Source organism: Hyaena hyaena, unplaced genomic scaffold (assembly GCF_003009895.1).
Source record: "Hyaena hyaena isolate Hyena2069 unplaced genomic scaffold, ASM300989v1 scaffold_94, whole genome shotgun sequence".
NCBI lineage: Eukaryota > Metazoa > Chordata > Mammalia > Carnivora > Hyaenidae > Hyaena > Hyaena hyaena.
The window spans coordinates 147,796-175,563 of NW_024080726.1; the positions used below are offsets into that span (position 1 = coordinate 147,796).

Sequence of the window (27,768 nt, forward strand, 5' to 3'; positions counted from 1 at the left end):
TCAGAAGAACAGATCTGGGGGCGCCTGCGTGGCTCAGTTGGTAGAGTGACTTTGGCTCTGGTCACGGTTTGCGATTTGTGGATTTGATCCCTGAGTCGGGCTCTGAGCTGGTGGTGCGGAGCCTCCTTGGGATTCTCTCTCTCTCCCTCTTTCTCTGCCCCTGCCCCCACTTGCTCTTGCTCTCTCAAAATAGATAAGCTTAAAAAAAAAAAAGAACAAAATCGATGATTGGCTCTATAGCTTAAAACTCTGCAGTGCACATTTTTAGAACCTATCTAGAAGACAAGGGATTAGCTCATTAATGTCTAAAGAGCTCTCACTCACGCCCAGCCCTTCACACCCAGAGCCTGGGAGCCCTGGGTTGGCTAGCCTAGAACCCCAACTCAGCAGTGCTTAGGATGAATTTTGTTCAATACAGGAATTGTCTCTGGTTTTCGTTCCCATATGTCCTAACTTAGAATGGACCTGACTCCTCCTTCTGGTGCTCCATCGTCACCCAGGAGGTTGGACACTTTCTGGAATGGCTAGAAGTGGAGAATGGGCATGGCCATCCCCAGGCCCTCCTTCCCTGTCTCTCTCTCTTTTTTATTTTATTTTTTTAAATAGTTTACTGTCAAGTTGGTTTCCACATAACATCCCGTGCTCATCCCCGCAAGTTCTCTCTCTCTTTTTTGAAAGTTGATTTATTTTGAGAAAGAGAGAGAGAACAAGCTGGGGAGGGGCAGAGAGAGAGAAGGAGAGAGGATCCAAAGCGGGTTCCGTGCTGACAGCAGAGAGCCAGATGAGGGGCTCGAACTAAGGAAGCGTGAGATCATGACCTGAGCTGAAGTCAGACTCAACAAACTGAGCCGCCCAGGCGCCCCTCCTCCTTCTGACTTAGAACAGTGGGGCTGCCCAAACTGGAGCTCCACCTTCGGGGCGGGGGATCTTAGAATTCCTGTCCCCCCCGCCCCCCCCCAGCAGATTCCTGTCTTCTTTAGAGGGACCTGACTCCCCCGGGACTGGAAAATGAGGAATTTTGCTTGTTCAATCAAAACAGTCCTGCCTAGTGTAGATAAGAGTGGGGCAGGGGCAGGTGGGTGGGCAATTTGGAAATAGACTTTGTCTCTCTAGCTACTTCCACCACCAGAACTCCTCAGGAGTCATAATGTCCCGGTCTGTGAAATGGGATTATCAGGCTGATTTAGGAAGCCAGTATTTCTTCCTGCTGTGTGTAGGGGGGAAGGGGAGTTCCGGTGTGGAAGGAACCCAGGAAATGTCGTGGATTAGAAGCCCGCAAAGAGGAGCTCATTGGCTCCTATTTTTGCAATCCATCCAGCAGACAAGAGATTAGCTCCTTAATATATAAAGAGCTTTTACCCACTCCCAGCCCTGGGGGTTGCACACTGGGGCCTTGCGGGTCCTGAGCTAGTCCCCACCCCTCTCCCTGTCCAATAGGAAGGGGCCTCAGGACAGCCAGAGCCCCGCCTACCCCTCCATAGGCCTTTGAGCCAACCAAGCTTCTTGCAGAAAACTCTGTGACTTGAAGGGAAGTGGTGAGGGGCCGGGAAGCGCCAGCTGCTTCTTTGCAATGGGGACAGCAGGGGAGGGTGACACCAGGTGGTCACCACTGGCTGAGCCCCTCTGGCTGCGGGACCTGGATGTCCTGTAAAGGAGCCTGCTCGCGTCTGAAGGAAGAGAGTTCAGCTCTGCTCTGGAAACTGCCAGTCCGAGTGGGGGAACACTAACCCTGGCCCTAGGGAGCTCCCAGTGTGAGAGGGGAGATCCACGTCTTGCCTTGGAGGACTAGGATCTAGGGAGGACTCCCAGACGGATAAGGGAGACACCACTCCTGCCCACAGGGAGCACTCAGTCTAGGCAAGGAAAGCAACCCCTGCCCCAAGGAAGCCTGGAGTCTGAAGAGGTAGATTCAGGGGCACCTGGGGGGCTCAGTAGGTTGAGGGGCCGACTTCAACTCAGGTCATGATCTCATAGTTCGTGAGTTCAAGCCCAGCTCGACTGGCTGCTGTCAGCGCAGAGCCTGCTTCAGATCCTCTGTCCCTGGCTCTTTCTGCCCCTCCCCCACTCATGTGCACCCTCTCTAAAATACACAAACCTGAAATACAGAGGTAGATTGAGTTGCTGCCCTTAGAGATTTCTCAGTCTGACAGGAGAGACATATCTCTGACCTTGGAAGTTCCCATAACATGGGGGAAAACATACCCATTGCTAAAGGGAGCTTCTAATCTGCAGCCAAAGACACAGTCCCAGCCCTCCAGGTGTCCCCACCTCGGACCCTTGGGGAGAGGCCAGAGGTCTAATGAAAACTTGAGGCACAAACTAGTACTGATTCAAACACAGGTGTCGGCCCAAATCCATTAAGGTGAGCCCTGGGAGAGCCTGTGGAACAGGTGGGAAGAGCTGTGTGACCTTGGGCAAGTCCCTAAACCTCTCTGAGCCTCAGTTTCTTCCGTAAAACGCCAGGGGTTGTGAGAAGGAGAAGAGGTAAAGGTATATAAAGCGAGCAGAACCCAGTAAGGGTGGGATAAGCAGTAGTTCTTGTTATTATGGGGAAGGGAAGGAGAGAGTGGGTGGTGGGTGGAGGTGGGGAGAGGGGTTGGTCCCAGAAGCGTTTGTGCATCTGTGCCTGTGTGTGTAGGGGGCAAGCGCAGGTGGCCACGTCATCAGTCCTCAGTGGGGTGATCGATGGTTTCCTGTGGGGTGGGACAGGCCAGGCCAGGCCAGCCTGGAGACGACTATTGTTTTGGTAAATGAGGTTTGGCTTCACCACAGGGGCAGCCCCATCTGCTTTTATCATTCCCAACAGTAGCCTTGGGAATTCACAACCCCTCAAGGCCTCACACCTCAAAAAACCTACTTAGGGGTATTGAGTTGGGGGACTCCTCAGAGCCCCACCCACCCACCCAGAGGCTCCCAGTCTTGGGCTCTTCTCTCCCAGTGTCCCATGCCCACCCCCTGAGCCAGAGTCCTGTCCCCTCCTACATTATAGGTAGCCAAGCAACCCTCCGCTCCCTCTATTCCCCAAACTTCATTATCTCAGGATCCATTTAACACCTCTTGTTGTTTGGTCAGACCCATCGCTTAATCATCAAGTGACGAAATGCCTGCTGTTGGCTCTGGCACAGGCCAGGGTGGGGCAGAAAGACACCTGGTGTCAGAGAAGCCTGGGGATGAATCCTGGCTCCAGTGCTTAATAGCTGAGTGACCCTGGGCAAGTCAATTAGCCTCTCTGGGCTTCAGTCCCAGGTTGTCTGAGTATCATTTATTGGCCATTTACTAATCTGGGCCTAGAGCCTTAGGTGCATTATCTAATTTAGCCTTTTGAAGTGGGCAAAAATGACTCAACGTGGGGACAAACCTTGGAGGGCTTTGCCCAAGCTTCCACAGTAGAGGAAGTGGTGGGGCTGGGACTTGATCTCACGGTTGTCTGACTCCAAAGGCGGGGTCTCTGACCACTCCTCATGTTACCCTCAGTGACCCATACCGGTGTAGACACTGTGATTCTCAAGGACGGCACATACTGGGGGCCTTAACCCAGAGCCCGGCACAGAGAGAGTCTCTAAGAACTTGTAGTTTCTACAATGGCTTCATCTCAACTGCTCTAGATTCTAGGAGGAGCCTTATCCCTTGGACCCCCACCCCATCCAGTGACCTGTACCAGATGCCGGACCATGGGGTGGTGTACGGAGAGCTGTCAAAGCCGGGGCCTGGCTGTGGTGAGGGAAGCATTGCCTTTAGTGGCAACGGCTCAGCCACCCTCCCATGTCCTCCCTGGGGACGGCCTGCGTGCGGTTGGTCAAATGGCTCACACAAGAGGAAGGGCTGACAGAAGACAGGCAGAGGGGCTGGAGCAGCACAAGAGGCAGGTGTCATCCGAAGGAGCCAGAATAGGGATGCTCATATAACAACCCCCCCTTGGGAACGTGCCCGGATCCCTCTCTGGAGGGAGCTCCCATTCTCCCCAGGCTATAGAATCAGGGAGGCCAGGATGCACATCCCTGTTCTACCACATTCCTGGCTGAGCTGAGACCAGTGAAGGAACTCCCTCCAGGTCACATAGCTAGTAAGCCATCAGCGGGAATTCAAACCCACTCTGCAGGACTTGGGGGCAATCACTTCCCCCTCTATCATCAGGCACGGGGATCACCCTCATCTTCCAGGGAGATGAAGAGCCCAGAAACAGGTGGCTCCCCCTCCGACCTCCCCAACTATGGTCTTTCACTCCAGGGTCAACTCTACCCCTGGCCTGGCCAGCAGGACCCAACGGGACCCAAGCATAACCTATGGCTTGTGTCAATTTTCAGTTGACTCCTATCCCCTTGACCAAACGTTCCATTCGGTAGAACATGTGTTCCGGGAGCACCCACTGGGTGTACAGGGACCACAAATAGACAAGACCCAACCCCGCCCAGGGGAGTGCAGACCACAAGAGACAGGGAGGCAGGGGGGAAGCAGAGGGCTTCCCGCAAGAGGGGACATCTGACCTTGGCCTGCAGGGAGGACAGGCTTTGACTGAACATGGGCAGGGGAGGAGACATTTCAGAAGGAGGAAAGAGCCAAAGATGCAGATGAGAGTGTTTCGCGTGGCAGGTGGAGTTGTTAACTTAGTGCCAACAGGGAGCCATTTGAAGGATTTAGGGCTGGGGAGAGGGGTAGGTTGAAGGGTGGCGAGGAAGAAGGCAGAGAAGGTGCCACCATTTTCACGCGGGTGAGGGGCAAGGAGGCGCTGAGCAAATTTTGGAGGGATCGCAGAGGCTGCCGAGGAGGCAGAGATGGCAAGGGCGCTCTGGGGTGCCAAGGCTGGGCCTGCCTCTCAGGTGGCACCATGAACAGGAGGCTGGATGGGGTTTGCCTGTGTCCCGAATCCCTAGGTGCCAGCGCTGGCCATGGCTGAAAACCGGAACTTAGCCAGGGGAGCCTAGAACTTGCTGGCTGGAAGAAGGTTTCCCTCTGCTGCACTGGCCCTCATTGAGCCACACTGCTGCACCCCAGGGGTGATCATGAGGGTGTTATGAGGACATAGATGATCCGATGGGCAGAGGGTTTGGGCAATTACACAGCAGGTCCAGGATACAGCAAGACAAAGCCCCCAGAGGAAAGGAGATGGCTTGTGTGCAAGTGCCATTAAAAAAGAAATCCGTGCAAGACAGGGGTTCAGAACTGGGAATGAGTCACATGGACGCCTCATGATGAATGGCCAGCTGTTGGCAACACTGACACGGCGACACTCATCTCACTTTGGAAGCAGAGGCCCTTTTCACCCTGATTTTTTAAGACTGCTTTTAGGACAAGCAGAGAGGAGGAGCGAGAAGAAGGGACAGCGCCCACGCCCACGACAGCAGGATCCCTGTAATGGGTGGGGGCGGTTGCAACTGTGACTGCGATGGGCGGGGGTGGGGAGGGGTGGGCACAGTCAGGTTTCTCTGCAGGGTCTCTAAGCCTTGACTTGGGATCCATTTCCCCCTTGTTGTGGAGACCCCAGCCCCAGCCCAGCTAGGGAGTGACGCCTTCCCCGCGGCCACCAAGTGTGTACTGTGCTGGCATCCGATGTGCTTTTTTCACTGTTTCAACACACATCCCTGTGGGTGGGTGCTATTATCCCCATTTTATGAAGGGGGCATTGAGGCTCAGGGAAATGCATTCCTTTGTCCAAGATCACTCCCAGGGCCTCTGTCTGCCTGATCCCAGATGGATGGCGCTGAACCCGCACCGGGACACTTCTTGAGGGCCACCGGCTGAGAGGAGGGCAGCGTGCAAGGTGCGCTGGGCAGGAGACCAGACGGAGGCCGAGGGAACCCCCAGTGGAGGAAAGCAAGAAGACTTGGCGGGAAACCCAAGAGCCCTCACATCTCAAACCCCGCAGGCGGCTGAGACCCCGGTGCGCGAATGGAGAAAAAGCCAGTGGAGGAAGGAGGCCTGAGCCGGGCCGTCGAGGTAGCCGGGGCGCGGAACTGCCCGGGCGCACGGCCGCGGGCAGCGCTGGCAGGGGCGCACCCCGAGCCTCCTCCCCCCGAAACACACCTTAGCCCCCCAGGTAGCCTCGAAAGGGGCAGGAGGACACGCCTGTCAGCTCTGTCCGGGGCTCAGGGAGTCTTCGAAGCTTCTTCGAATGGTGGCGGATTCCCCAGTTCGCCCCCGCGTCCTGGAGACCACCCAGAGACTCAGAGACAGAGAGACAAAGAGAGACGCGGTCCCAGAGGGAGAAGGGCTAGTGCGGAGGAGGGAGTGGGCGAAAGCCGCGACCCGGGCAGGGCGGCGAAGGCGCGCAGGAGGCAGGGTGTCAGAGCGTGGAAAAGTGAACGTCCGGCGGAAGGTGGGCGGACGCGGGGGCCGGGAGCAGAGCCTGGAGCCCAGCGGGCACGCGGCGAGGAGCGGAGGCGGCGGACACACCGACCGACGGCTCCGAGGGCCGGGAGGCCAGGGAAGAAAGCAGCATCCTCACTCCAGCCACAGTCCCCCGCGCGCCCTGCCCCGAAGCGCGCCAGGTAGCCCACCTTTGTCCGCGCACGCTACCAGGTGAGGAGGGAGGGCGGGGCCAGGGGCGGGCCAAGGCCATGCCTTACCTGTCCGGCCGGCGGGGCGGGGGCCAAGGGGCGCGGGGCCGAGAGCCCGAGGGAGCGGAGCGCGGCTGACGGCCGAGCCGCGGAGCGGGGACCGCGAGGAGAGGTGCGCGGGCGGCAGGAGGATGTGCCCAGGCTGAGCGGGGCTGGAGGGAAGGGGAGGGGGCCGGCGCGCGGGAAGGGGCGGGCGCGCGGGGAGGAGGCGGGGGAGGGGCGGTGGGAGCGGGCTCGGCTGCCCCCCGCTGAGGGGCAGCCCCCGGCCGGGCTGGGCCCCGCGCGCTCCCGGCCAGCGCGCCCTCGCCAGCTGCGCTCGGCGTTCCGGGCCCGCTCCCCAGAGGCCTAGCCGCCGCCGCCGCGAGGGCGCGGGGCAGACAAAGGAGGCAGACAAAGGCGGGCGCAGCCGGGCGGCCGTGCGGGCACCGGGCGACGCAGGCCCACTCCTCCCAGTGCGTAAGAGCCGCCTCGGCGCTGCCCGGAGCGCGTGGGACGGGCGGGGCGCGGGCAGCGGTGGCGCCTCTGGAGCGGCCCCGCCGGGAGCGGGCGACAAAGGGCCGCGGCAGGGGGTCCCTGGCGGACCCAACAATGCATCGGAGCCGAGCGCTCAGCTGCAGCCGCGTCTGGCTGGGCAGGGGCCGGCCAGTCCCCAAAAGGATTATTCCGCCCTGGCTGTCAAATGGGACGGAAGAAATCCCCGGTGCGAGGGAGGCGGGACGGGGCACCGCGGAGCCTTTGTAGCCTCGCAAAGTGCGCGGAGCGGGAGGCGGGGTTCTAAGAGAGGTCGCTTTTCGTTGTGGGAGCACAGGGGGTCTTCAAACCGTTACCAGGTGTGAATCCCGGGCCTTGACGGCCGCACCAGTGTGTCCTCCGCTACACACCGTGGGAGGGAAGGGAGAGATACAATCCCTCTGCCCTGTACACGCACACACACACACACACACACACACACACACACACGGTCTTCCTCTCGCCACGCCCCGTCCGAAGTCCGGGTGATACTCCCTAGCCCGGCCCAGTTGGGACAAAGCCAGCCCCTAGGGGCGGCTCATCCATCACCTCGCGGGGAGGCGCGTCCCGAAGACCCTGGGAGTCCGGGAATGCTGCGTGATGGGTCCCGCGGCCCCCATAACTCACGGCGGGGTGGGTGGGGCCACAGGCACTGGAAAGATCAAAGAGCTCTTGGGCGGGACCGGGAGCGCGCGAAGCGGGAGTTTCTCCTGGAGCCCACAGCTCGCCCGGCGGCTTCCATTTCGCTTGTTTTCCTCTTCCTCCAGAGTGTGGCCGTTATGGCTCAGAGGTTTAAGGAGCTCCGTTCTTTGGTCAGGCCAGATGTCTGGGCTCATCTGCCCTTCCAGGTCACCTCGGGCAATCGCCTAACCTCTCTGAGCTCATCATCGCTAACTCTTAGGGTTCAAGGATTCACTTCGATGTTCCTAAGATCCTGGCCCCATGGGAAATACTCTAGAAAAATTACCTGCTATTGTTATGTAATGTTATCAGCCAGACGGGCACCGGGATGGACTGTGTTTTGAGCAGAGTAGAGACATGAACTGACTTAGGCTTTAACTAATTCACTCCAATTCCTAAAGTTGGGAGCAGACTGCAGTGGGGCATGGACCAACCAGGGAGATAGGGACTGTGTTGGGGAAGAGGTGATGGTGGCTTGGAGGAGAAGGGGTGTGGGGTGGCATGATTCTCCTTTTTCAGGAATGAAACCGTGGCCAGACATTCACCGGACAGTCTGGTTTGAACGTTGCTGCTCTGGCTGTGTTCACCAGTGGGGCAGTCTTTTGCCATGCCTGCTGCTCTCTGAGTTGTCACAGAGTGACACAGCGACGAAAGACCGATGTCAGGAGAGGCCCGGACTCCTCTCCCATCCTAGGTTTGTTGACTTTGGGCCTCGGTGTCCCCAGAGTTGTATGGCCAAAGTGGAAACCACTCAAATATCCACCGGCTGATGAATGGATAAACACAATGTGCTGGATCCATACAGTGGAATATTATTTGGCCATAAAAGGGATGAAGTGCCACTACATGCCACAGTGTGTGTGAGTCTTGAAAACTTTATGCCGAGTGAAACAAGCCAGACGTAAAAGGCCACATGTTGTATGATGTATGTGGAATGTTCACAGAGACAGGAAGTAGACGAGTGGATGCCTGAGGCTGGGAGAAGGGGGGGGTAGTTCTTTTTGGAATAATGAAAATGTTCTAGAATTAAATGGTGGTGAATGACGCACAACTCACTAAAAACCACTAAACTGTATATTCTAGTTTATTTTATTATTTTTTAATTAAGAAAAATTTTTTAACATTTACTTTTGAGAGAGGCAGAGTGCGAGCGGGGGAAGGGCAGAGAGAAAGGGAGACACAGAATCTGAAGCAGGCTCCAGGCTCCGAGCTGTCAGCACAGAGCCAGACGTGGGGCTTGAACCCACGAACTGTGAGATCATGACTTGAGCCGAAGTCGGACGCTTGACCAACTGAGCCACCCAGGTGCCTGTAAACTGCATATTTTAAAGGGTGAACTTTATGGCTTGTGAAATATATCTCAATAAATCCTTTTTTTTTTTTTTAAGTAGTAGTTGAGCTGGATCAAGGGCTCTTACCCTCTGATCTGGATGACTTCGAAGGGCTCAGGAACGCCTGAAATTGTGAAAGACATTCCATGTCTATGGGTGGAGGTTCTAAGTTTAAGAAGGGATGATTTGTAAGGTCCTCCTCCTGACCAAAAAGGAGTCAGTAATATTGGGGAGTCAGCAAAACACTGGGGCGGGAATGGCGTGTGTGGGTTCTGCCCTGCTGGCCTAAGGTCAGGGCCCTGGCTTGGGTCTGAGGTCAGCCGTGGATCTGGGGAGCTGTATAGGTCATGCCTCACACGGGAAGGCCAGATGTGGGAGGGGAGAAGCCGAGTGAGGGCCACATCCCCTCATCTTTAAGGCATCTCTGGCAGGGGGGATGCATGTCTTCCTTAGGGCACCTTGGGGACTGCCTTGGGAAATGGAGTTGGGGAGGGGGGTGCAGTTGAGGATGTTTTAGATGGGGTTTTGAAAAGCATGGTGGTTGGTGCAAAGTGTTTGTTCTAGAGGCTTAGTGTGTGCAGATCTTAATATCATTGCCATAATAGCACTAATTGTGCATTTATATGCCAGGCATTGTGCATTATATATATATATAAAATATTTATTTATTTATTAAAAAATTTTTTAATGTTTTATTTATTTCTGAAAGAGAGAGAGAGAGGCAGTGTGAGCAGGGGAGGGTCAGAGAGAGAGGGAGATATAGAATTTGAAGCAGGCTCCAGGCTCTAAGCTAGCTGTCAGCACAGAGCCTGATGCGGGGCTTGAACCCACAAACCGTGAGATCATGACCTGAGCCGAAGTCAGACGCTTAACCGACTGAGCCACCCAGGCACCCCATATATATATATATATATTTTTAATTTTTTAAATGTTTATTCATTTTTGAGAGATGGAGAAAGACAGAACATGAGTGGGGGAGGCGCAGAGAGAGAGTGTGAGACACAGGATCTGAAGCAGGCTCCAGGCTCTGAGCTGTCAGCACAGAGCCTGGCAGTGTTCAGACCCACGAACCACAAGATCATGACCTGAGCCTCGAACCCACAAACCGCGAGAGCATGACCTGAGCTGAAGTCAGATGCTTAACTGACTGAGCCACCCGGGCACCCCTATGTATATATTTTTAAAGTTAATTTGAGAGAGACAGAGACAGCACAAGTGGGAAAGGGGTAGACACAGAGGGAGAGAGAGACAATCCCGAGCAGGCTCCGCACTGCCAGCACAGAGCCTGATGCAGGGCTTGAACCCGTGAATCTGTGAGGTCATGACCTGAGCCGAAAGGAAGAGTCAGATGCTTAACCAACTGAACCATGTAGGCGCCCCCGTGAGCTTTATATTTTACAAACATCTCACTTGTTCCCCCTTCAACCCTATGGAATTGGTGCTCCCATTATGCCATTTTACAGGTGAGGAACCTGAGCTTCAGAGAAGGAAGGGACTCACAGCTGGTTAAGGAGCAGTGGTGGGGAAAGACAGCACATTAGAGACGTGAGCGGCCTGGTGGGTGTGGGGGAGGGGGGGAAAGTGAGCATTCCCCAGCTCTTGCTTTAGTTGTGAAAGCAGCTCTTTGCACACCGCCACCTGTAGCTCAAGCACTAAAATCAGACGTCTTTGTTCTCATTCAGAATAAGTAGGATTCAAATCAGGCAAATGGCAGTGAGCCACTGGCCGCCATCATTTCATCTCTTCTTTCTTTCATTAATTCATTTACTTGCACTCATTGAGAACCTGGGTAGGGCCAGGCACTGGGTGAAGGGCTGGACCAAAAAATGAACAGGGCTGAGTCTCTGCTCATAAAGTGGTCTGAGTGGCTGCATCCTTGAGCATCCTGGTGCCAGTGGGTCTGTTACCAGGCTGTATGTGGCTTACTCTCTATGGCTCCCCCCGACCCCGTTCGGTGTCTTAGGACTCTTAGGCAGGGATGGGATGAATGATCTGTCATGTGACCATCCTGGTGGCTATGGGGGGGACCTTGGCAGCACCTGAGGGATCTGGACACTTCATTGCCTATTGTCTTACCCGTTCGCTCCTGTGCTTGTTCAGTGAACTCCAGGAATCCTCCTTTGCCCACACAAGCTTTGGTCTTTGTAAGACTTTCTTACATCTTTCTTTCCCTTAGTTTCAATTTAAATGTCTCTTGGGAGTGATTTTCTTTCTGTCCTCATTGCAGGCCCTCAGGGACCTGCTCCAGTTCTCACATCAGCTCTCTCTCCTCTTAAACATCCATCCTTTCCTCCCAGATGCCCTCCTACATATTGTCGTTATGGTGAAAAATATGCAAATAACTTGGAAAAACAGTCTCCCAGCAAACGGGTGTTCAAAAATGTAATAAATTAACCCCGTAATGTAATCTTGGTCCCAACACTATCCATCAAGCTGATGGGCTCAAGATCTAGAAACCCAGATGCCGCAGAGCCCTATGGATACAAATGACGGATGAGTCTTCGTAGAGCTCCTGCAGAGCCCCCTGCCCCCTCTCCAGCTTCTTGGCCCCTGTGGAAACCAAGGCCATCAGAGGTTTAGGGGACATTTGTCCAGCCTGTTCATTTCGAAAACGAGGAGACAGAGGCCTTTTTGGGGTGAGGGGTCAAATCAGTTTGAATCCCTCCTCATCTGTCTCCCAGTCTGTATTCCTCTGCTTGTGGCTGACTCAGAATCCAAAGCCCAAAATGTAGGCGTTTAGTCCATTGGTTTCTAGTTGACAAGGCAGGTACCGCGGTGTCAAAGGCTCTTGGGACTTCACTTCCTGCATTTGAAAAATGTCAAGTGTTGGGTTGTATGTGTGCCAAGGTCTCTCTGAAGTTCCTTAGCTCTGTGTCTTGTGCTGTGTCTTCTCAGGGCAGGGGGCTGAGGCGGGGGACCTGGCATGAGTCTTCAGGTCACTCACATTGTACCCTGGAGGCCACCCCACAGGAGTAGTTTGACTCTGAGTTTCCCTGCCCAGGATCCAATCCCAAGAAACCCTTTACAAGAAATTGCCCCCCGCCCTCAAGACTGCCACTTCCTTGTCGCCAATGAACAAGCTGCCTAAACAACCTCCAGAGAGGGGCAAAGGACTCTCGCTTTCTCCAGGGCCAAAGTATCCATAATGATTAAATCTCAAGGAACCAGAGGACACTGTTTACAAGCCAGTGAGCTGCTTAACTGGCTCTGTGTGGCAAAGGTCCTCTCCTACATGGCATGATATGGGCAGGGTCGCCAAGTCTTGAGAAGGGCTGCTATGCCCCAGATGTGCCACGAGGTGCACCAATTCCTGAAATATACCATCTATCCCTTTGGGTTAAGCGTGGAAATGGTATGAAATGCAGACTTTCTTTGGGAGCAGCCCAAACTACCGCGGCAATTCCTATACCTTTTTGGGTATCAGGGTCTCTGGGGAGCTTGTTAAAGGGCCCATACGCTGCTTTGCACTCAGACTGGTTCAGTAGGTCAGAGAGGCCTGGGTTCCAGGAGCTTAATGGGCTCCCCAGGGATTCTGATGCAAATTTCCAAGGATTGCTTTGAGAAATGCTTTGCTGGTATTCCTGGCTTAATGAGCCAAGTTACTTATTCTCTTCCTTGTCCCTGCCCGATCAGAAGTGGGCAAATGCAGGTTTGAAGGCGTCTGGAGTGAAAAAGGGTGTGGGTCTCCAATACTGACTTGTAATTGATAATCATTCCTGGCTAGATCTGTGTACCCACAGGTGGGTGTGACTCCTACCAAGCTCTTGTGTCCCTAGAGGTCAGAGTCAAGGTCCCCAGGCTTCTGGTCCTGATTTGTTGCCTATACCTCTACTGCAAAGTCTCTGACTCTAGTTTTCCCATCTGTAAAAGAAAGGGGCTGAAAATAAGTCAAAGCCCTGGAGCCAGATTAGAAGCCAGAACAGGGTTTGTATTCCAGTTGTGTGATTTGGGCAAATCAGGAAACATCTGAGCCTGTTTGCCATCTGGAAAGTGGGGCTGGAAATAATGGGTGCTTAGCTCCTAGGGTTAGTGAGGGAACTGAGGGAATTAAAGAAATCAGTGCTTGACAGAGAGTAAGTGTTCAGTCCATGTTAGTGATTATTTTAATATTAATATTATTATCTCCCGGGGGACCGCTTAGCCCTTCCAGAGTCCATGTCTCTGGGAGATTCCAGAACTGTACAATGTAGTGGGGGAATACAACCCAAGTCCCCTCCTTCAATAGATGTGTGATTCAGGAAGGTTACTTCACCTTTCTGAACCTCATTTGGCTCGTCTGTAAAATGGGAACAATCATAGTAACTGTCCTACGGAATTGTCTTGAGGATTTAGTGGGATAATCCACGCGCACACTTAGCCCGGTGTCTGGCACATGGCTGGATCCCTATAAAGGGCAGCTACCACTATGATGCTTGGGCCCGGGGGGGGGGGGTATTTTCTTGAGAGGTAAACCCAGGCTGCATTTAGTTTCTGGGTGAGGGCGTCCCTGGTGCAACCAGTTTTCCTCTGTCCCCGCCCCCGGAGCCGGCGGATTCGCTTTCGGTTGGGCAGCAGAGGTCCGGGGATGGTGACTCGGCAGCTGGCAGTAGATGTCGCTGTCTCGAGTCCCCAGCTGTACCCTCCACCTGGTCCTCACCAGCAACACCCATCCGCTCCCTCCCAACGCTTCCCAAAGCGAGACAAATGCCCTGGGGAGCAAAATACGTGGCGGTCTGGTGTGGAGAGCAAAGGTGTCTTTTTTCGCGCCCACCCCAAGCCAAAGGGAGGCGGTACCGCGCAGTCTCCGCTTCTCCCGCCTTGGGATCCCGAGAGACGAGGCCGGGCCCGCCCCCTCCCAAGCCCCGCCCCGCCGGCGGCCGCTCCTCCCGCCCGCTGGTTGGCTGCGGGGGGAAGTGGGCGTGGCCGGAGGCGGTCACTAGGACCTGCCCGAGCTCCGCGGAAGTCTCGGAGCGGAGTCCCGGCGGCTGGTGGAGCGGGAGGCGCGAGTGGTCGGGTCGGTGGTTCCCCGTCCCGGGGGAGGGGAGAGAGGCGGGGTTCCCTCCGAGGAGGTTTCCGGCCGGGCAGAGGGTGGCGTCTTATTCCAGCCCCGTTTCGTTTTCAGCGCGTCCCGCTAGGCGCTCGCGGGCCTAGGCAACCCGCCGTTCCCTCTGCGGCTGTGCCCTTTATGCGGGTACAGCTCTGCCCCCCCCCCACTCCCCCGACATCAGGGCGAGGGGCCAGTAGACCGAGGCTGATCGGGGCGCAGCTAATGTCCCCGAGCTATGACGCCAGCGTGGGAGGTCCCTTCTAGCTGCCCTGATTCTGTGTGAGGGGGGACGTCCTGCCTCGATTCCCTCCAGACGGAGGGGAGGGGCGGTGGAGGCGAGCGCACCCTGCGGCTGCCTGGTCCGTTAGAACCAGCCCCCACTCCTGCCCCACCCCCTAGGTGGCGGTGAGGATGACCACACTCACGCGACAGGACCTCAACTTTGGTCAAGGTAGGGAGGCTGGACCTGCGGACCCGGGGTGGGGGGTGGGGGCGAGGGAGGGCCTGGGCCGGCGGGCTTCCGGAGCTCACCGGCTTCACCCCCGCGCAGTGGTGGCCGACGTGCTCTGTGAGTTCCTGGAGGTGGCCGTGCACCTCATCCTCTACGTGCGCGAGGTCTACCCGGTGGGCATCTTCCAGAAGCGTAAGAAGTACAACGTGCCTGTCCAGGTGAGCCCCCACCTCTGGTCACCCCTGAGCCTCAAGGTGGATAGAGGGTGGATGTTTGAACTCTCCTCCGCTTTCAGGCTGAGTCCCCTCACTCTCCAGCGGCCTGGCCTTGCCTTTCAGTTCCCAGCCACAACTGCAGAGACTTTTCTTTCCATCCCTCTGAACTGGGAGTTCCCATTGCCTCAAGTTAGGGACCAGACCCCTGGGTTAGAGTTGCCCCTGGGGCATGGTTGTATTTTAAAGAGCCCTGAGACTCGTGAATGGTTGGTTTGGGGAGGTGATTCCTGTAAACCTCAGGAACCCCTGCTCTCTGCCCTCATTGTATGGGTTGTTTTAGGTTAAAAGGTAGACAACGCGGTAAACAAAGGCTACCCTGTCCCCAGTTTCTAGAAGGGCTGGCCTCTTAGAAGACACTCAGTAAATATTAGAATAAATGAATGACCCAATACTGGAAGGTGGTGGAAGCTTGAAGGAAAAGGAAAAAAGGAGGCACTTACTATGCACCCACTGTGTAGTACGGGATTCTCACTACTCATCACTTTTCCTTTATGAGATCTTCCGCAGATGAAGTAATTAAAGCTCAGAGAAGTTAAGTGATTTACCTGAGACCACATAGCTCTTAGTCCCAGATTCTCAATTTTTGAAAATTGATTAAATTTTTGGATCCCTTCTCTGGGGAAAATGCCTGGATGCCCAAATACACACACAATTTAGGGACTTCTCTGCCTCTGGAGGAGCCCACAGACCTCACGTTAGAAACCCCCAATGCCGGGGCGCCTGGGTGACTTAGTCGGTTGAGTGTCCAACTTTCGCTTGGGTCATGATCTCACGGTTCGTGGGTTCGAGCCCCGCGTCGGGCTCTGTGCTGACGGCCAGCTCAGAGCCTGGAGCCTGTTTCAGTCTGTGACTCCCTCTCTCTCTGACCCTCCCCTGCTCACGCTGTCTCTCTCTCTATCTCCTAGAAATAAATAAAAACATTAAAAAAAATTAAAAAAAAAAAAGAAACCCACAATGCTATATTAAGCGCTAACGTTGAGACTGAATTTTTTTTTAATTTATTTGAGAGCGAGAGAGGCAGCGTGAGCAGGGGAGGGTCAGAGAGAGAGGGAGACCCAGAATCTGAAGCAGGCTCCAGGCTCTGAGCTGTCAGCACAGAACCCGACGTGGGGATCGAACCCACGAACTATGAGATCATGACTTGAGCTGAAGTCGGATGCTTAACCGACTGAGCCAGCCAGGTGCCGCGAGACTGAATTCTTATCTTCTACCTTCCGGGGGGATAACTTGCAGTGCTTAGCCCCCTGATGGGAAGTCGGTCTCCTGGGTAGGGAGCACTAGGGAACTGCTGGCCTCTCTCCCTGGGCTCCTGGAGGTAGGGGTGTTGGGTGCTTTTCCTGTGGTGCTTCGGGCCTCAGCAGCCATCATGGGCTTGTGTGCAGATGTCCTGCCACCCGGAGCTGAACCAGTATATCCAGGACACCCTGCACTGTGTCAAGCCACTCCTGGAGAAGGTGAGGGTGCCAGGTTCCCCAGCCTACTTCACTCCCAACCTGCTCCTCCAGTGCTCCAGGAAGAGGTGATGCTGGGACTGTGTAGGGGGGTCCCTATGACTCTATTCCCAAAAGCTTGTGTCTTGCACCCTGGAGACCACCCCCACCCAAGGATAGACCTCGGGGCCACATTCAGGGTGTGCTGGGCCCCGGAGCCCCATTTCGTGGAGTTGGCCAAGTGGGGCCTGCCCCAGAGGGTTCTGGGTTCTTCTCACATCTGTTCCTCTCTCTGCCCCCCCAACCTCTGTCTGGGCTTGCCCCCCGGAGGGCTTCCTCCGTCTACCTTGTCCCGCTCTCTGAGATGTCCTGGTGACCCCCATGGGGCCCAAGCACTCTCCCCTCTCAGTCTGTACCACTCATGTCAGGCGGTGCCTACTTGAAGTTCTCAGACCTCCTCCCGGGCTCACAGGGACCCTCAGCCTAGAAGCTGAGAAGGGCTGTGAGTGTGCCCTTCCTATCCTTCCTTGGGCAGGGAGGTGGTGGTGCTGGCGGGGGGGGGGGGGGNCTGTGTCTCCTTATAACAAAGAGAGTTCAGGGCAGGGAGAGTCTGGGCAAGAAGACTGGCTGTATGATCGGGGGGGGGGGGGGGGCACCTGGGTCTGGAGCAGAGGATTCCTGTCCTTGCAGAATGATGTGGAGAAAGTGGTGGTGGTGATTTTGGACAAAGAGCACCGCCCAGTGGAGAAATTCGTCTTTGAAATCACCCAACCTCCACTGCTGTCCATCAGGTAAGCTGCTTCTCCCCAGACTACTAGCTGGCTGGCTGGTATGGGTCTCTAGAAATAGCCGCCCCATACTCAGCCCTTTAGGGCAGCCCCTGATTTCCTCAGCTGGGTCTGTGTTCTCAGGTCCCTACTTGGCTGCACCAAGCCACTGCTCTCTCTTCCTGCCTTTTAGAGCCCCTTTGAAAGTCCACTTCCACAAGGAAGCTCGGTAAAGAGGAGAATGGCAAGGAATGCCATCCTAACACGGCTGGCCGCCCAGTGGTCTTCGTGTAACCTCTGTGAGGTCCACACGTGGAAAACCATAGCAGTGCTGAATGGCTAGTCCCAACCTCCTTTTATAGACCAAGGACCAGAGAGATGACATGAACTACTCAGGGTCACCCAAATGGTGGCAGAACCGGGACATGGACCCAGTTTTCTGACTTCCTAGTCAAGCATCTAGTCCACGGTCAACCAGAAGTTGACCTTGGGCAAGCGTGTTGGGTGGTCAGCTGCTGGTGTTCCATGGTGAGGTCAGGGCACTGTTATCTGTTTCCACTTGCTGTGTAGCCTTGGGCAAGCTCTTTCCCTTCCTGGTTTGGCGTCCTGGAAGGGAAAGGGCTGTGTCTTTGTTCTCAGACCTGGCTGCACATTGGAACTGCCTATGGGGGTTCACTGTGCCCCATTTGGACTTAGTTTGGGATGGGACTTAGCACAGGACTCGGCATTGATTTTTTTTTTAAGTTTATTTATTTATTATTTTGAGACAGAGAGAGTGCAAGTGGTGGCGGGGCAGAGAGAGAGGGAGAGAGAATCCCAAGCAGGCTCTGCACAGTCGGTGCAGAGCTCGAACTCACAAACTGTGAGATCATGACCTGAGCCTAAGTCTGACCTGAGCTGAAGTCAGATGCTTAACCGAGCCACCCAGGTGCCCCATTCAGCATTGGTTTTAAACTCTCCAGATAACTGTGTTGGTAGGATAGGTAGCCAAGCCCTCCGAAGTCAACATGTTCAGAAGGGCCCTGGACCCCCAGGTCTGTTTCCACAGTTGCTTGCCTGCTGGTGGGAAGGGACAGCAGTGTGATGGGATACCATCCTTTTCTCCTTCCAGTTCAGATTCCCTGTTGTCTCACGTAGAACAGCTGCTCCGAGCCTTCATCCTGAAGATTAGCGTGTGTGATGCTGTCTTGGACCACAATCCCCCAGGTGTGCTCACCCCCACCCCGTTATCCTGGGGCGTTTCCGTGGCTACCTGGGCTTGGTCTGCAGTCTCAGGTCCCTACTGTGCTGTATCAAGCCACGAGAAAGCTGTATCAAGGAAGAGGTTCTTCCTTGGCGTTTTAGAACCTCTCTGAAAGTCCACCTCCTCCAGGAAGCTACCCTGATTGACTCCACCAGGGTTCAGTCTTCCTATGGACTGTATCTTGTCTTAGCAGTTGGTTTACACTCTTCTCCCCTGGGGGGCTGCTGAGCCAGCCTAGGAGCAGGGAAGAGGCTCTGTCCAGTGGCAGGCGTGCAGTGGCCCAGCCTTGACCAGACCCTTGCTTCTTTAGGCTGTACCTTCACGGTCTTAGTGCACACGAGAGAAGCGGCCACCCGCAACATGGAGAAGATTCAGGTCATCAAGGTGAGATGAAACCCGTCTGGGAGGGGGTGCAGGGAGGGGGCTGGGAGGCTTTGAAAGCAAGATGCCACAGTTCTGAGCAGGTAGAGGTGTTGCTGACAGCTCACTCTTAACCTTGTTTACGGCAGTGCCTAGCACACAGCAGGTCTTTGTTGTGTGAACCGTGTGGCCACGTGCTTCTCATGACCCCGCCTGGGCACTCCGTGCTGGGAGGAGGATGGAGCCGTGTCCCGGGGCTGCCAGCTCCGAGGTGGTTCTCAAGAGAGGACAGCGGGGTGGGGGACGGGGAGGGGCGGTCTTCACCCACCAGTTTTGGACTTGGTGTGGTGGGCTTGTAAAATCACCTGGGCTCCCAGTCCAGCTCGGATCTATGGGCTTGGCCTCTCGGGTGGAGGAACCGGGAATCTACATTGCTGGTCGTTCCTTAGTGATCTTGATGTCCCCTGAAGTCTGAGGACCCCAGCTCTGGAGAGAGAGTGGGTAGCAGAGTGAGGACAGGCCGCGGTCCGGCCCCCTTCCACCCGCTTCCCTTGGTCTCCACCCTAGGACTTTCCCTGGATCCTGGCAGATGAGCAGGACGTCCACATGCATGACCCCCGTTTGATACCACTAAAGACGATGACGTCAGACATCTTAAAGGTGAGCTGCATGGCGACCTGGTAAACTTCACTGAGGGTATGCGGAGGCCTTGAATTGAAGGCCATCTCGAGGCTAGGACGAGATGACCAGGGAACGCCTGGCGTAAGACTCCAAGCTCCCTCTCCCGTAACCCGTGGCTGTGCCACACTGACCCACAGTTGGCAGAGATCTGTCTGCCTGGGGCTTGTGGGCTCTCCTGAGGACGTGCCCTGGCTGAGCTCCTGACCTCGGTGGTTTATTCCTGTCCACTAGATGCAGCTCTACGTGGAAGAACGAGCTCACAAAAGCAGCTGAGGGTGTGATGCTCCGATCAGGGATGCGACAACCGTGGGACACTGGGGGCCCCCAGCCTGGGGCAGTGCTGTGGGAGCCCCCCTCCCCTCGATTCCAAGTGCTCTTATCGCCTCTGTGTATGGACCACCCACTCTCTAGCCCGGCACAGCTCAGGTCTGGTTGCCTTCACGGAGGACTTTTCCCCGGGGAGAGCAGGGAAGGATGCTGGGACCTGGATTTCTTGGCCTCCTGGGGTGTGGCCGGCCACCACTGTCTGTCTCCAATACTGTGCTGTGAGCTGTTTCAATAAAGAGCCCCAAGGGCTGAGCTGGGCTGTCACTAACTGGAGAGGGACAGGAGCAGCCAAATTGACCTGGGAGTAGGGGCTGCTTCTCTGCCAAAGTGCCAGGGGCCCCTGCCCCCCACCCCTAGCCCCAACCCCACGCTGGTTTTACTGAAAACACTTATTGTGACGAACCGTCAGAGGACAGGACAGCGGGTTCCCTCAGCCTGGTGGGTTTGCCCCGGGCTGGAATGAACTGGGGCAGGAGGGGCAGGGGCCCTCACTGCCCGTTACAGACTCCGCCAGAGGGGACGTTTGGCAGTTGGGTGGCCCAGACAGAGGACGGGTGAACAGTTATCAAATGAGAGACTGTCAGAAGGGCCTTCTGGGGGGAGGGATGGAGGGCAGGCGGAAAGCCTTCTCCTACCCCTCTGTGGTCTCGGGCTGAGCTGCGCAGGGGGCCGGCTCCCGGTCATCTTCGGGCTAATAATGATGCTGCTGTTGGTGACGCGGGGCCCATACCAGCCTGCCCAGAACTGGGTGTCTTTGCCCCCGTGCTGGAAGAGGATGTGGCGGACGCCCGGAGGGTAATCTGAGAAAGTGTAGGAGACCTGGGGGGTGGGGAGAGGCAGAAGTGATTGCCAGGCCTGGGGAAGGGACAAGATCGGGCGACCACTCCGCTGGAGCGGGGAAGGGAGGAGCCAGGTGCTGCAGGGGAGAGTCACGGGGGCTGGAGGGCAGGGGCTCCAGGCAAGGGAGCTGGGGGCATTCCATGCCCTGAGGCTGCCCCTTGTTCCTCGGGCGTCGGGCGTCGTGGGCCCGAGAGAAGCAGGTGGAGAGGGGCGAGTGGGTGAGGCCTCACCTCCGTCCACTTGGCATCGTTCCATTGGTCGATGATCACGGGTGGGGGCTCGAAGGAGGCGAGGACGATGTAGTCGGCTGAGACCAGCTGTACTCGGATGTAGTAGGTACAGCCACAGTCTGCCCTGGCGGCGAACCTGGGGGAGGCTGGGGCTCAGGACTGTGCACCCCAAGACAGAAGGCGGCCCTGGAGGCGAGCAGGCAGCAGCCCCACAAACTGGAGCTCTGAGTTGGATTTCCTTGCTCTGCCCACTGGTTTCTCTGCTCCCTGGGCCCTGCTGTGCCCCTGGGGTAAGCAGTCTCTCTGTGCTGGGCCACACTTACCCCCGTGGAGCAAAGTGACAACCCTTTTGGGTGTCCTCTGTGGATGTCCCTTTAACACAGCAAAAGGCTCTCTACAGATGAAAGCCTGGCCTGTGGGAGCTGTGTCACCTGTACGTTATAGTGGGTTGGACTGGGATTAGGTGGGAGGTTCAAGGGGCGGCCTGTGTGACGGGGGCTGGGACGGAGCTCAGTCTCTGCTCAGCCCCGCTGTCCACCCCTCTGCAGCTCTGCACGGCCCCCCAACCCCATCCATGACCTTTAGAGTTGCAGTCCTGGGGCCTGGCTGGAATTAGGGTCCTGCCGCTGCTGCTGGGGGCCAAGCCAGAGCCTTGCAGAGCTCTGGGCACTGAGCAGGAGCCTGGAAAAGAGCTGAGGGGTGACGGGGGAGGGGAGGCACTGAGCAAAGTCCGGGGAGGGGGTGTCCTGGTGTCTCTGCTGCTTCAGTACTTGTTTGGTGACAGTGTGTGTGTGGGCCTCAGTCTCCCCGTCTGAAAACCGGAATTCGCCCTTGCTGATGCAGGGGGGCAGGAAGGCCCAGAGGTGCGGAATGAACAAATGCTGGGTCCGTAGGCAGGGGCGGCAGGGCCACGTGGCCAGCTCTGGGGGCAGCGCCCGCCCCAGGACACTGCCAGGCGCACACTGGGCACTGCCTATAGGTGTTCTCAGGAAGAGAAGAGGGAAGGAGGCAGAGCGTGGCCCGGGCCCCACTCACCAGTCCTTAACCACGATGTCAGGCCGGAATGTGTCCAGAAGCTCTTCCCAGTAGCCCTCGGCCCTGAGGTCCACCAGCTGGGACTTGAGGCACATCCTGTAGAACAAAAGGAAAGGCACATTCCCGGACTGCGGCGGGGCTGTGGTCACTGGCTGGTGCTGGCCTGTGAGAAACCCATGGGGGGGGGGGGGGTCTGACTCACCTGTGCCTCGGTGGCATGTGATCTCAGTCCAAGGGCCCCAAAGAGGGCACCTCTGTGAATTCATATTCCTAGATTAGGAGACCTCGGACTTACCCTGATCACGCAGTGGCTCCCAGCCCCCTCCTATGGCTCCCCCCCCCCCCCCAAGAATCCAGGCCGCTGAGCACTCCTGCTCTAGGCAGCCGCAGACTCTGTGCTGCTCTGGGAACCACTTCCTCAAGCTGCAGAGAGAGGCCCTCCCCGAGGCCCGAGGTTTGGCAAAAGGTGTCCTGATCCCTTTCCCCCCTCAACACTGCCAGCTGGGTTGTTTGCCTTACGCAAAAGATGTGACAAAGTACTTCTTGACTCTGGAGTCAGGAAAATCCGTCCCGTGGTCTCCGGGGAGGCTCTCCACCTTCCAGTGGTCGCCGCCGTTGGAGTCAATCTGCCAGGATGTCATATTCTCTAGGGGAAACCGACCAAGGTCAGATCCCCCTGGGTAAATGTGCTCCCAGGAGGGAGGAAGGGTATGAGGCAGGGCTTGCTCAAGGTGAGCACCCCTGCAAAATGCCCTTCCTCCAACACGTCCCCACCTGTCGCCCCTGGTATGGGCCCTCCCCCTCCCACCTTGGCCCTGACTGGCTCTCCTTATAGCATGAAGCTGGGGAAAAAAGAGAATATTACCAGAAATTCTATACTAGCCTTTTCTTCCTTTCAAACTGCTGCTGAAAGGCTCTGGGGAAATACCCAGGTTTTCAGTTCTCAAAACACGAAGTTACGAAGGGCCTGCGATGGCACGTCTATTCTTAATGGCTGATGTCAGTCTGTCCCAACCCGGACCACTGATGTGACTGGCATTTCCCCTGACACCCTAGCTATGTAATGGGGCCCAAGCACTGGTTTATGATTGCTGGTGGGTCATGGGAACCTGCTGGGCCACTTCAGACCCCCTTCTGCCCAGAGCGGGAGGGAGAGCCGTGAGGGTGGGCATCCTCTGCATTGGTGACCTGTAGTGACCCCCCCCATGGGACCTGGCAGGTTCCGGTCTCCCCGTTTAGACCAGACTGAGAGGGCCTTAAAAAAACAGCAGTGTTTCTCTACCTTTCCAGAACACTCACCAAGGGAGCTTTCCCAGATTGCTTTCTTGCTGCCTCTACTAGAAGCCCACACCTATTGCCCGGGTGCCCTGGGGCGTGCCAGGAGGGAACCAGGGGACCAACACAGGAATCCAGCAGTGGGGCTGCGCCAAGCACAGGCTGTGGGCAGGCTCTGCAGAAGCTGTGTGCGCTGAGCCGGCAGCCCAGCTGGGCCGCTTCGGAGCAGAATCTGGGGCAGGCAGAGAGATTGGGTGTCTGGGCCACTGTCTGTAGGGCCTCTGAGAGGGCCCCGAGCGCCCTTATCAGTCACGGCCAGGCGCCGGTAACCAGGCAGTTCTGGACTCATCACCGGGCCTCACACTCCCCGTCTATAAAATGGAGCCAACCTACTTATTTGGTCAACTCCCGGGATCCTTGGGAGGGTGGAGAGAGAAAACCGACATGGAAAGGGTTCCGAGTATACACACTATGCCTCAGTCTGCTCCTGCCGTAGCCCCAGCAAGAAGCGCGGTGTCTGGGATGTGGTGGGTGCTTCATGCAGGGGAAAAAACCCACTGGCGAGTATAAGAGAATGTCAGAAGCTAAACGGGGGCCTCAAATTATGCAGCCGCCTCTTGAAATCCTTATTCCCCTCATCTGGATAACGGGGATAACCGGAGGACAATGATATCTTTTAAGTCCTCAGTCCAGTGCCTGGCGCAGAGGACGCCCTCCATAAATGTTAAGTAGCTTAGACTGAACTCAAGAGGGGAAGGTGAACGTGCAGTTTGTTTATTCAACAAACATTTTTCTGAGCACCTGCTATATGAAGGCATCCCTGCAGACATTGGGTGGAGAGGGGCAAGCAAGACCCATTAGACCTTAAAGTCTGTGGCAGAGGAGAAAAAAAAAAAACAACAACCGAGAGATAAATAAGGTAATTATGGGTAATGAAAGTGTCACTAAGGAACTAAACAGAGTGGATGTGATAGAGGTAGATGGGGGGGGCAGGGCAGGTGTCTGAACTGAGACGTGAAAAATGAGGAATCAAGGGAGTGTGGGAGGGGCGTGAGAGAACGTTCCAGACAGGGTGAGAATTGTGAGGGCAAAGGCCTCCTGAGTGTCAGGAGAGGGAGGGAACCAGCCCCCGGCCCACCTTCAGCGCACGGATTGCGTAGGAGATTCCGGCGGAGACTGCACAGAAAGAAGAAGATCTTCCAGTCGGCCACAGGCTGGTCCCAGTCCTCGGTGACGAAGCCCTCGCGCAGGCACTTGCGCTTCCAGAGGGTCACCAGGTCGATGAGGTCTCTCCAGAGGCTGCAGACCAGGCGGCAGCACAGGAGCAGCTGGCGGGCGGGTATGTGCGTGAGCACCTCCAGCAGAATGTTCTCAGGGAGCTCGTTGATACTGACTGGGGCCATGGCTGGGGTGAGGCAGGGTCCACACACAGGCCTGTGGAGGGGGAGGGTTGGCAACACAGGTTAGGAGCCCTGACCAAGCAGGTGGACCCCTCGGATTCCCATGGACCTAAGCCAGAGGCTCTTTAAAAAAAAAAGTGGGGGGGGGGAGCCTTAGTGGCTCAGTTGGTTAAACATCCGACTTTGGCTCACGTCATGATCTCATGGTTCGTGGGTTCAAGACCTGTGTTGGGCTCTGTGCTGACAGCTCAGAGCCTGGAGCCTGCTTCGGATTCTGTGTCTCCCTCCCTCTCTGCTCCTCTTCTGCTCACGCTCTGTCTCTTTCAAAAATAAATAAATATTAAAAAATAAAAAAAATTTAAAATTTTAACATTTGTTTATTCTTGAGAGAGAGAGACAGGGCGTGAGCAGGGGAGGGGCAGAGAGAGAGAGAGGGAGACACAGAATCTGAAGTAGGCTCCAGGCTCTGAGCTGTCAGCACAGAGCCTGATGTGGGCTTGAACTCATGAGCCAGGCTGAGTCACGATCATGAGCTATGAGAGCATGACCTGAGCTGAAGTCAGATGCTCAGCCGATTGAGGGGTGCCTGGGTGGCTAAGTCAATTGGGTGCCCAGTTTCGGCTCAGGTCATGATCTTGCTGATCCTGAGTTTGAGTCCTGCATTGGGCTCAGAGCCTGGAGACTGTTTTGGATTCTGTGTCTCCTTCTCTGTCTCTGCCCCTCCCCAACTCATGCTAGGTGTATCTATCTCTCTCTCAAAAATAAACATTGAAAAAAATTTTTTTTAAAGCTCAACCAATTGAGCCACCCAGGCTTGTGAAACGAGGAGTAGACGGCACATTTGAGTGTCCTTCCAGTACAGAGTTGGCCATCAGAATACGGAGTGGTCACACGCTACACATGTTTGAAAGAGTGTAATCAAAACATTAATAAAGACTTTATGGGCTAATATTTAAAGAGGCCCTTCCCCTCATTAATGGGGCACCTGGGTGGTTCAGTCGGTTAAGCATTGGACTTCAGCTCAGGTCATGATCTCACAGTTCGTGAGTTCGAGACCCACATCAGGTGACTTGGAGCCCACTTTGGGTGAGCACGAACCCTGCTTCGGGTGAGCTTGAGCCCCGCTTTGCGTGAGCCCCACTTCTCTCTCCCTCTCCCTGCCCCTGGCTCACTTGTGCCCTCTCTCTCTCAAAAAAAAATTGCTTGGTTCTAAGTTGCTGGAAGACCTTGCCCAGGCCACGCTGTTGTCTGCGAGCCCTGCAAGAGTTTGTGGTGATGTTACTTTGGTGCTGGGAATTCATATTAGTCTGGGGACGTAATAAAGATCTTATATTCCATGTCACAAATTCATTAAGCAGTGGGGCTAGTGCTGAGAAACCAACTTCCTCTCCCCTGATTGCTCAATTTGGCCTGGAAACCAGATGTGCTAAAACACCCAATGAGAAGCACCCCCCCAGCTCACCACACCCCATTCTGGTTTAGGCATCAGGCCAGAGGCCTACTTTGAAATGCTCAGAAACTGCAAAGCAGACTGAGGGAGCCTGAGCAAGACTGCCTGGGTTTGAATCCTGGCCCGCGGCAGCCAGCTTGGGGAGCTGTAACAGGAGCGAATAACCGGCCCAACCTCAGAAGGGCTGGGGAGGACTCAGTTAGCACATGTAAAGCACTTAGCGCAGGGCTGGTAGAGAGGTGCTCCAGACCACTAATACTTAGACTTCTATCCTTAAAGCGAAAACTCTGCAGCAGCTGTCGTCTACATCGGAACTGAACAAGGGTTTTGGGAAATTTAGTGTCACCCTGGCCTGACTCTTGCCTGGTTATCCAGGTGGCTAAGGAGAGCCCCCCAAGAGGGGAGAGAAGGCCAGTCGCTGTCAGATGGGCCTTCCCGGCTTACAGGCGGGGGAGGGAGGAACTACTCTCCTGCCCCAGAGTTTCTGAGATTTCTTTTTCCACAGCAGCCCACGGTCTTCCCAAAGCTACCATCCCAGCAAAACTGAAGTGGACACATAATCTAGCTCTGGCCCAGGGAGGGGCCGTTTCAGCAGGGCAGAGAACAATAAATCAGGTGCTTGTACCTTGCACAATAACGCTAGGGTGGGAAAGACTCCGTGTGGCTGGCTAGGTCTTCCGATGTTTCAGAAGCAACTCTAAACAATTCTGAAAATATGAAACCCGTCAAATTTTAAATGTTGGCAACTCCTAAAAACACTGTCTCGGCCAAATACAAGTCGCCGGGTGGGGGTGAGAGGAGACTTAGCTACGAAGGGCTCCTCACCCAGGCGTCCGGGGGCTGATCTCCGGCTCTGGTCGCCCTTCTCACTCGCACCCCCTCCCTCCGTTTCTGTACTTCACGAGTGTCCGGCGAGGCATGACTGCGCAGGATCGGGGCAGGGGGTGGCCACCCCGGGGCACCTTGTGCTTCTCACGTCCCCAGCCCGAGGCGCGACCTTCTCCACACCCCCTCCAGGCACCATTACCATGCCAACTTCTCGAAAGCAAAAGCTGAGGTTCGGGAAAGTTTGGCGGCGGTCCGAGGCCCTGCCGGCGTGGTACTGCCGGGAGGTCCCAGATCGGCCCCAGGCGGCGCGTCGCTCCTTGGCGGAACGGCCCGGAGTCGGGGGCCAGGGGCCGGGCGGCGCGGGATCCGGCCCAGCGCGTGACCAGACCTGGGCGACGGTGCCCGGAGCCGCCCCTCCGCCTCGCGCCGCCACGACCCCCCCACCTCGCGGCCCCGGGAGTCCCCGCCCGCTGGAGACTGCGCCTCCGGCTCAGATAACGCCCCGCCCCCCGCCCCCCAGGGATGCCGGACACCCAAGCCCTACCCGTGCCCGTCGCCCCACGCCCGTCCCCCGGGCTGGACTGCGACCTGAGGGACCTGAGCTCCGGGTCTGCCGGGACCCCGCGCCTTCCGCTGCGCCGTCCGCTCTCGCCCCGCCCCGTCCTCGCGTCACGCGCCGGGCTCGGACCGCCCCGCTCGTGTCCGGGGGCCCCGCCCACCGCCCCGCCCACCGTCTCGCCCCGCCCCGCCCCGCCCCGCCTCGCCCCGCCCGGCTCCGCCCTGGCCGTCGTCAGCTCCTTCCGTAGCTAAGCGGAGGGGGGCCTGAGACCCTCAGGGTCGGCGCCGCGCTACCGACCCTCCAGACCTCGTAGCCTTAGCCTGTCTTCGCCTCCAGGTGGTGCGCGGCTCGGCAGCCGGGTCCTACTTCTTCCTTTTGCTTTCTCTTCCCTCTAGGAAGCCTGAGGCTTCCCCTCCGCGCAGGTCGCTCTAAGACGTCTTCACTAGTGCCCTCCGCCAAGGAAGGGAGGTGGTGGGGCCCTCCCCGAGGGTGACTGCAGACACTCTGGGCTGGAG

The 27,768-nt window shown here is 56.4% G+C and overlaps 3 protein-coding genes across 9 annotated transcripts in view; 1 reads left to right on the top strand and 2 right to left on the bottom strand.

Annotated features, from left to right (window-relative positions):
* Nucleotides 1-6,582, bottom strand: part of DRAXIN (dorsal inhibitory axon guidance protein) — a 23,274-nt gene extending 16,692 nt beyond the window's left edge. The window contains exon 1 of the mRNA XM_039234970.1: nucleotides 6,564-6,582. The gene's annotated coding sequence lies outside the window, so the exon portion shown is untranslated. The remainder of the gene's footprint in view (nucleotides 1-6,563) is intronic.
* On the top strand, nucleotides 6,451-19,888 carry MAD2L2 (mitotic arrest deficient 2 like 2). Of its 2 annotated transcripts, none has more exons than XM_039234977.1 (9): nucleotides 6,451-6,516; nucleotides 14,502-14,553; nucleotides 14,653-14,771; nucleotides 16,211-16,282; nucleotides 16,949-17,049; nucleotides 18,137-18,231; nucleotides 18,579-18,652; nucleotides 19,196-19,288; nucleotides 19,541-19,888. In XM_039234977.1, exons 2-9 carry the CDS (start codon nucleotides 14,514-14,516, stop codon nucleotides 19,580-19,582), a joined length of 636 nt encoding a protein of 211 aa, XP_039090908.1. In that variant the 5' UTR covers nucleotides 6,451-6,516; nucleotides 14,502-14,513; the 3' UTR covers nucleotides 19,583-19,888. The 2 variants fall into 2 exon arrangements, with proteins under 2 accessions (XP_039090908.1, XP_039090910.1); XM_039234979.1 differs by lacking the exon at nucleotides 6,451-6,516 and adding an exon at nucleotides 13,989-14,069.
* On the bottom strand, nucleotides 18,647-27,349 carry FBXO6 (F-box protein 6). 6 transcript variants are annotated; one of them, XM_039234973.1, is made up of 9 exons: nucleotides 27,239-27,349; nucleotides 26,692-26,788; nucleotides 26,492-26,573; nucleotides 24,155-24,450; nucleotides 22,261-22,387; nucleotides 21,742-21,837; nucleotides 20,707-20,842; nucleotides 20,272-20,455; nucleotides 18,647-19,114 (listed from the first exon to the last, which is right to left on the bottom strand). In XM_039234973.1, exons 4-9 carry the CDS (start codon nucleotides 24,417-24,419, stop codon nucleotides 19,074-19,076), a joined length of 849 nt encoding a protein of 282 aa, XP_039090904.1. In that variant the 5' UTR covers nucleotides 24,420-24,450; nucleotides 26,492-26,573; nucleotides 26,692-26,788; nucleotides 27,239-27,349; the 3' UTR covers nucleotides 18,647-19,073. The 6 variants fall into 6 exon arrangements, with proteins under 6 accessions (XP_039090904.1, XP_039090903.1, XP_039090905.1 ...); XM_039234972.1 differs by lacking the exon at nucleotides 26,692-26,788; XM_039234974.1 differs by lacking the exon at nucleotides 26,492-26,573.
* Between the last annotated feature and the right edge of the window lie 419 nt (nucleotides 27,350-27,768).